This window comes from Cyphellophora attinorum, assembly GCF_001299255.1.
Source record: "Cyphellophora attinorum strain CBS 131958 chromosome Unknown Contig29, whole genome shotgun sequence".
NCBI lineage: Eukaryota > Fungi > Ascomycota > Eurotiomycetes > Chaetothyriales > Cyphellophoraceae > Cyphellophora > Cyphellophora attinorum.
Genome location: NW_017253257.1, coordinates 317,645 through 325,278, shown reverse-complemented (window position 1 = coordinate 325,278; position 7,634 = coordinate 317,645). Strand labels below are relative to the sequence as shown.

General features: G+C 54.2%; 4 protein-coding genes across 4 annotated transcripts; 2 read left to right on the top strand and 2 right to left on the bottom strand.

Annotated features, from left to right (window-relative positions):
- Positions 1-194: 194 nt before the first annotated feature.
- On the bottom strand, positions 195-431 carry AB675_10110 (uncharacterized protein; the record flags this gene model as incomplete). Its single annotated transcript, XM_018138858.1, has 1 exon — positions 195-431. A coding segment is annotated over one exon (237 nt), but the record flags the coding sequence as incomplete, so codon positions are not given.
- Positions 432-725: 294 nt separating this feature from the next.
- Positions 726-1,940, bottom strand: AB675_10109 (SET domain-containing protein 5; the record flags this gene model as incomplete). The annotated part of the gene is made up of 1 exon (XM_018138856.1): positions 726-1,940. One exon carries the CDS (start codon positions 1,938-1,940, stop codon positions 726-728), a length of 1,215 nt encoding a protein of 404 aa, XP_017996683.1.
- An 801-nt stretch (positions 1,941-2,741) lies between these two features.
- AB675_10108 (Chromatin-remodeling complexes subunit NGG1) lies at positions 2,742-4,829 on the top strand (the record flags this gene model as incomplete). The annotated part of the gene is made up of 2 exons (XM_018138855.1): positions 2,742-3,222; positions 3,400-4,829. The coding sequence occupies 2 exons, from the start codon at positions 2,742-2,744 to the stop codon at positions 4,827-4,829; spliced, it is 1,911 nt and encodes a 636-aa protein (XP_017996701.1).
- Positions 4,830-5,681: 852 nt separating this feature from the next.
- On the top strand, positions 5,682-7,529 carry AB675_10107 (putative transporter; the record flags this gene model as incomplete). Its single annotated transcript, XM_018138854.1, has 3 exons — positions 5,682-6,880; positions 6,930-7,270; positions 7,354-7,529. 3 exons carry the CDS (start codon positions 5,682-5,684, stop codon positions 7,527-7,529), a joined length of 1,716 nt encoding a protein of 571 aa, XP_017996699.1.
- Positions 7,530-7,634: the final 105 nt, after the last annotated feature.

Below are 7,634 nucleotides of genomic sequence, written 5' to 3'. Positions count from 1 at the left end.
CGGTTCGTGAGGTCGAGGTCGATGGTTTCGGTGAAGGAGGCAGTGGATGCGGTTTGGGAGAGGGGGATGCCGCTGCCGTGGGAGATTGTGGAGGTGGCGAGGGCGGCGGCGGAGGAGATTAGGAAGGGGTCTTTGTGGGCGTGGGTTTTGAGGGTGGAGTGGAGGATGCGGAGGAAGTTGGGGTTGGAGGTTACAGAGGACGGGGTCGGTGGGTTGGCGGTGGTGGTGCCGATTGCGAGGGAGGGGTTGGGTGGGGTGGTGGGGAGAAAGGTGAGGAGGTGTGTTGTTGGTTGCGCTGGGTGCGGGAAGATGTAGATGTGTTCGTTGGAGGGGAGGGTTGAGAGGGCGCGGAGGTGGAGGTGTGACCGGATCGCTTTGCGGGTGGTGGTGGTGGTGAGCTGTGCTGCTCGGCCACCGAGAGACCGCAGCATAGTGGCGGAGCGGTCAAGGTACAGTGTTCAGAGGGAGGTAGACTGCCCGCTGCTTAAAGATGTCGAGAGGACGCTGTGTGACAAGTCCGCTGTACAGCAACACGGAGGTGCAAGTCGCGTCTCCAAAAATATTTCGAGATTCATCTGATGATGACATCATTGGGTCACAGATACGAATATGGACATGCAGCCCAAGGCAAGGCTTATACGGCTTGCACAGGCAAATACTGAGGTACAGGACTGGCTTAGCGGACAGAGCTCGCAAAGGAAAATTCCACCGCTTTAAGTATCCAATCAAGCCTGTCGTCGCAGTTCACCATCTAGTGTCAAAGACCAACGACTGCCTTTGCCAGAAATCAATACAGTCACCGCGAGCTCCTTTTCGAGCCATGTGCGAGGAACCTCTCCCGCCCGAACAGTCCATTTAGCCAAGCTCTTGTACACATTCCGAAGAGGTCTGTCGATAAGCTTCTCTTTGACGAGCAATGACTCGAGAGCGACGAGAGCAGCGATTGGTCGACGAACAATTTCGGGCCTTGGGCTCGAGGCGTTGTGCTTCTCCCATTCCTGTTCCAAGCCAGCGAGCTCCTCGATTAGCTTCCGCATCTCTCCACGACGCTTGTCACTCTTTGCCCAAAAGGCGGAGGGTGGGACACAGGCCTCACAAGAGCAAGTGAAGCCGTACTGATGCAGGAAAATTTGTTGCCGCTTCTTCGTACCATTGAACATGTGCTTGTTGTAGTTTGACAGTATCTCTTTGCCTTTCGCGATGGGACGGAAGGCATAGAAGTGCATCTCGGCTGGCTTGTCGGGATCGGTGGGTGGAACGTAGAAGAGGCAAACGTTTGGAACGCAGCTGTGGTTGATTCTCGATGCCAGAGCGCCTATACATGAACCGCCGTGAGCTAGCGGGTCGTCTGATCCCTCGATTGCGAAAGCATCGGTTGAGTAACAGTTGCTGTAGTATATACCAACCACGGGGTCGACGTCGCCTTTCTGCAGGTCGAACAAAGCTTTGTAGACCTTTTTCTGCGTTCTGTCCAAGGCGTGGAACGCAGCCTTGATCGACTTGCTGGATTTTTCTTCCTGACGCGAAAGATTGATCAGAGGCGACTCTTTAAAGACCAAAGTGCCGGCTTTGATGCTGCGAGTTGCAAATAGGCCCTGTCCCTTCCCAGCCGTTTCGCGGACCTCGCAGCAAGATTCCTCAGTCTCGTCCTCGGACACGCCCGGTGGATTGGACGGCACTGCTGTCTCATCTATATCAAGCGGCGATAATGCGATATCTGCTGTAGGCACTGTCGATGTACTTCCGATGTTACATGGACTGCTCGGGGATGTTGATGGGACACTTGTCGCCGGAGTGTGCTCCGAGCCTATTTCGGAGCTCGTTGCTGTGCTCTGCTTTGAAGCCGATGGGTTGTCAATACGTACTATACTTGTTGTCTTGTCTGCAGGGAGCCTGCTGAGGCTAAATGCTCCGAATTGCTCGACCAAGCGATCCTCCATATCCTGGATCTAGTCAAATCGTCACTCGCACAACGACTGTGGGCTGCTGTGAAGAGCAGAATCCTTGAGGAACAATATTACCAAATATACGCCTACGCTATGCTGTCATAGGGTTAAAGAACATGGGGATTGGATGCTTGTTTCCGTATCGATGCCATGTTGAAGGATGTCAGCGGTCTCGCCCAGCCAGCGATTTATGGAAGGTCCGATGTTCTTGTCGCGAAGGAAGGAATGAACAACGGAAGTGATGACGAAGACAAATGAAATGATGGGATATAGGGCAGACCGAGACCGGCGAGTCTAGAAGGGGGTGGAAGGCGGGACGGTGGAGTTAGTAGCGCCCGCTGACAATGACTCGTCTCCAGCTCACCGCTTCTGAGTGACTTGCATCACAAGCTCCAAAGAGTATCATATCAGTTGTGTGATTGACGTAGAAAACAGATGACATCGCAAGCACGAGTGCTGCGACTGATGGAGAGTCGGCGATTCAGGAACGATGGTGCCATGTTGACAGCTCACGTGAACTCCTACTGCATCTCGGCTAACTTGCTCCGTAGGGACAGCGGATCAGCGCCAGCCGCGTCAGTCAGGGAGAGGCGACGACATCACGGCCTGGCTTCCGTCATCAACGAGCCTTGGATAAGTCGTCTATTTCATCAACAGCAGTCAGCGGTGCACAACACAAAGTGTGGCATCAGCTAAGCTCATTGTTGTCCGGTCGATATCTCGCAGTGGGAGTGACATGGCGGGCCCCCAGTCCACCCCGCAATCTTGAAGTGATCAGCCTCCATTGATCAAAGCATGGCTCCGCCAACCGGCGCGTCCAAGGGCAAGCACAAGGGTCGAGATGCGCGACGTTCTAGGAGCAGAAACACGACTCCGTCTTCGGTGGTCAGTAACTCAGCGCCCGCACCTCCCAGCCATACCGCAGTGCTGGAGCTGGAGACGTCGAAACTGCTGATCTTGTCCAACCCTCGCTATGCCCATATCTTGGACCAGCTTGAGTCGAAAGCGTCCACTCTTGACCCCAAGCGCCTGCAAGAAGTTATAGAACAGCTCAAGACTTTGTCCGATGCGACCGAACACCGAGTCGAGTCATGTGAAAGGGCAGTGCGGCTGAACCACGTCCATCTCAGAGACGCGCAATTCGCGCAGAAAGAGGATGAGCGTCAGGCCGAGCAGGTCAGACGGAGCAAGAAGACAAAAGATGATCCCAAAAGCAAGGCGAAGAAGCGCAAAGAGAGACCGGGCAGTTCTGATGGAGTCGACATTAAGAAAGAAGGTAAGTTGCATCTCAAGTCCACATGGTTGTAGCTGGCAACGTGTCTCTTCATATTCACACTTCACTTGCTCTTCACTCATCTTCACGTCAAACAGCCTACCTCGCCTCACTTTCCCAAAATGCTCACCGTCAGAGCCATGAATTGCTCCTTCGCATTTACTGACAGCAATGCTGTAGAAGAGCCCATTGTCAGACTCAAGAGTCGCGCACTTGGCACACCTGTCCCGAACGATAGTCCTTCCCCTGCAAAGAAGACGAAACTTAGTCCGTCATCGTCTCTTTCAGAGGTCGCCGATTCACCCGAAGAGAATCCTCCCGAGATCAAGAAATCGCCTCCAGCGACCGATGTCAGCATGTCAGAAGATGAAGAACCGGTGCGCAAAGCGCCAGTAATACCACAACAGGGCTTCTTCCCAGACCCCATGGCCTACGATCCGACTATCTATCATATCGAGGATGTCACAAGTGATATGTCTGATGCTGAGCGGAAGCGCATTTATAGCGTCACTGCGTATCCTACGAAAGATCTGAGCGATCAGATTGCCGGTCAACCACCCGACAAAGACTTCTCGAATGCCAAACCTACGAATCAAGTTGCGGCGACGACTTTTCTCACATTCGCTGAGCCATTCCTAAGACCACTCTTGGAAGAAGATGTTGCATTTCTGCGTGAGAGGGGTGATAGAACCACGCCGTTCCTGGCAATCCCGAGAGGCAAGCGCGCCTACCAGGACATCTGGGACGAGGAGGACGGCATGATCAACAGTGCTAAGGACCGACCAAGCCTGAGTCAGCCGCACGGCGATCTCGACCAGATGGGCGACGATGTGGCCGGTACCGACCAGATCTCAACAGGTCCTCTGATAAGTCGACTGGTTTCACTCCTCAAGTTTGAACATCGCTCAGAAGATCAAACTACCAACGGCGCTGACCCCGACGATCCATCCGCGATGGACTTTGACTTTGGTCTCGAGAGCACTGCAGAGAAGGCACCACCGTCCGCCACCAAGATATCAGATCCCGCAGCATCGAGAAGCTCTCAGCGGCTCGACTACATTCAGAGTGAGGAGAGGATAAAGGCTGAGCTGCGCCACCTCGGCATACTTGGACAAGATGAGAACCCTGACTTCGATGCACACCACGATGACGACATCAGTGAGAGACTACGACAACTACAGAATGAACTGCGACGTGTCATGATCCTGAATGGTGCACGTAAGGCACGACTTCTCGACATGGCGAAAGAGCGTCTTGCATACCAAGAATACAGCACGATTCACGAAGATCTCGACAGCCAAGTACAGCAGGCTTATCTCAAGCGAACAAGAACTCTTGGCAAGACCAAGAAAGGCGGTCCAGGAGCGAAGCCTCGTCCAGGTCATGTTGCAGCATTGGCTGGTGGTCTCGGCATCAATCGGGCCCGAGATATTGGGGACAGTGCAAGAATGCTGATGGACCGAAGAAAGCGGTGGGAGAGCTGCATCGGGCCCGTGTTCAGAGACATGAAACGTGGTGTACCTGGTCCCGAAACGACCGTGTGGGACCCGAAGCTCATGGAGTCGTACGATAAGGCCGAGATCGAGGCTTTGGAGGAGGAAGGTGAATAGTACTAAACCCGAGATACCCTCATGGCGGTGGAGGTGTCTGAAAGCATCAGCTTACGCCTATACGATGCATGATTGTTCTGACGCCAAGGCCGCATCTTTAAGCGCCTTACGCCTGGATATGACATGACTAGCGTATAGATCCGTCTTTGGAATATGACCAAGCTCGACAACGCTCACCATACTGTGCGCAGCAGATTATGATTGACACCGTTTCGTCCTCCGAAGCCGCAACCTCGCCCCGTGAAACGGAGGACCTCTTCAACATTATACTGCTCGACCAATCGAATGACGTCGATTTGTGCCGCGGCAACCGTGAAGGTTCTTTTGTAAAAGGCGCATACAACAATGACATACATCGACGAACCAAACTACAGCAAGCCTCATCATCAGTCTATCAGAGCATCCAAAGCTGCTTCTGCAGACGTTGAAGGCCTGTCTTACGTCTGACCTGGTCCATACCAGCGACTTCGCAGCTCGCAGGACGACGATACCTGAAGACAGATGCCTCGAGGTTTCCCCCACATCTGCTCGCGTGCCGTGATTACCGAGACCTGCTCCTTCTATTCGTGGCGACATCGCATACGACCTCCCAATATCGGTCGCGCAGCCAATGGAACTTGTTGTGAGGCAGGCCCTAGCCACCTCGGATCTACCACAATATCCGTCATACTTTTGCTGCGACCGCCTTTCTATCATGATCTTCCTTGCTAATACACGTATACATTGAATTAGTCTCGCTGCTAACAGAGTTTGGGCAACCTAATTGCAGAACGTATATATGACGCCACGCCCATCGACACGAATACGATCTTCTGATGCCAGCAACGATTTGTCCGACAAGCGACACCACACATGGATACAACATCACCAGTGCTAGAACGAGCACAAACGAATCCAGAATCGACTCTGCCAATACACGTTCCTGCGAGACGACAGTCCTTTCACCGAGCGAGATCTGCACCCGGCAATAACCTCGGACCAGTCGTTACAGCACATTTCATAGATGACTATGGCGCCCATCACTACAACCCTGATGAGCACGACGATAGCGACCATGACGAGTCCGAGGCGACCCCACCATCGACCTTGACCGAGAAGCGAAGTCGATCAGACACCCTCGATAGACACGGCACGCAGACAAGCGATGCTACATCCACCGACCTCGAGCGCGGCCGCACTCAGTCTCAACAACAACTCAGCCGCGAGAAAAGCACTCTCTCCCGCCGATCTACGAAGGACCCTTTCCTGGTCCGTTTCCAGCCCGACGACCCGGAGAACCCCAAGCTCTGGTCGTTTCGTCGTCGATGGGGCGCCACCGCCATTGTCTCAATCTTCACGTTCATCTCACCCACGTCCTCTTCAATGTCCGCTCCCGCGGTAGGCAAGATTGGTGCAGACTTCGGTGTGACCAACGAAACCACCCTGTCGCTTCTGATCTCCATCTTCGTCCTCGCCTACGCCATCGGCCCGTTATTCCTGGGTCCTCTGTCCGAGATCTATGGCCGCCGTATTGTTCTACAGCTATCAAACTTGTTCTTCCTCGCGTTCAACATCGGCTGCGGCTTCGCCACCTCATCCGGCCAGCTAATCGCCTTCCGCTTCCTGTCCGGCCTCGGCGGCTCTGCCCCACTCGCCATTGGTGGCGGCGTGCTCAGCGACTGCTGGGATGCCGAGCATCGTGGGCAAGCCGTAGGTCTGTACTCTTTGATGCCGCTGCTCGGTCCCGCCGTCGGCCCCGTCGCTGGTGGCTGGATTGCGCAGAAGACGACCTGGCGATGGTGCTTCTGGAGCACGTCGATTCTGACAGTGCTTATCCAAGTCCTGGGGGTGATCTACCTCCGCGAAACATTCGGGCCCGTCATTCTAGCGAAGCGCGCTGCGAAATTGCGCAAGGAGACTGGTGATGAGAGGTGGCATACTGAGTGGTCTGGCCCGGGCACAGATCGTACGTTGGGCAAGGTGCTGAGGGTCAGCTTGCAGCGGCCGTTCAGGTTGCTTGCAACGCAGCCAATCATTCAGGTGTTGGCCATCTATATGGCGTTCATCTATGGGTAAGTCCACCTGCTGAACACGTCAGAATGGTACTAATGCTTTCTACAGATTGATGTATCTCGTGCTCACAACCTTTCCGCAAGTATGGGAGGGTGTCTATGGCGAATCCCCTGGCATCGGCGGCTTGAACTACCTGAGCCTGGGCATAGGCTTCTTCGTGGGCGCGCAGACTGTGGCCCGCATCAATGATCGCTTGTACGCAAAATTGAAAGCGAAGAACCACAACGTTGGCCGACCCGAATTTCGCGCACCTATGATGCTCGCCGGTGCATTACTTGTCCCTGCTGGGCTCTTCATCTACGGCTGGAGCGCGCACTACCACACGCACTGGATTGTGCCGAATATCGGGTCAGCGCTCTTCGCCGCGGGCACGATTGCGAGTTTTCAGTGTACCCAGACTTACCTATCGATACCTACTCAGTTTACGCGGCTAGTGCGGTTGGAGCGGCGACAGTGCTAAGAAGTTTGGCAGGGTTCGGATTTCCATTGTTTGCGAGGCAGATGTATGCTGCTTTGGGCTTGGGCTGGGGCAATAGTTTGTTGGGCTTCGTGGCGATTGTGTTGGGTGTTCCGGCGCCGTTCGGACTATGGCGGTTTGGCGAGACGTTGAGGGGGAAGAGCCAGTATGCGAGGACTGGAGCTAAATGATGTGGTGGTTTTTATTTGTAGCGTTCGAGCGGGTGTTCGATCTATATATATATGCATTTATATTTCCGTACCGGGAAGATCGCTCACAGCTGGCCGTTATTTTCA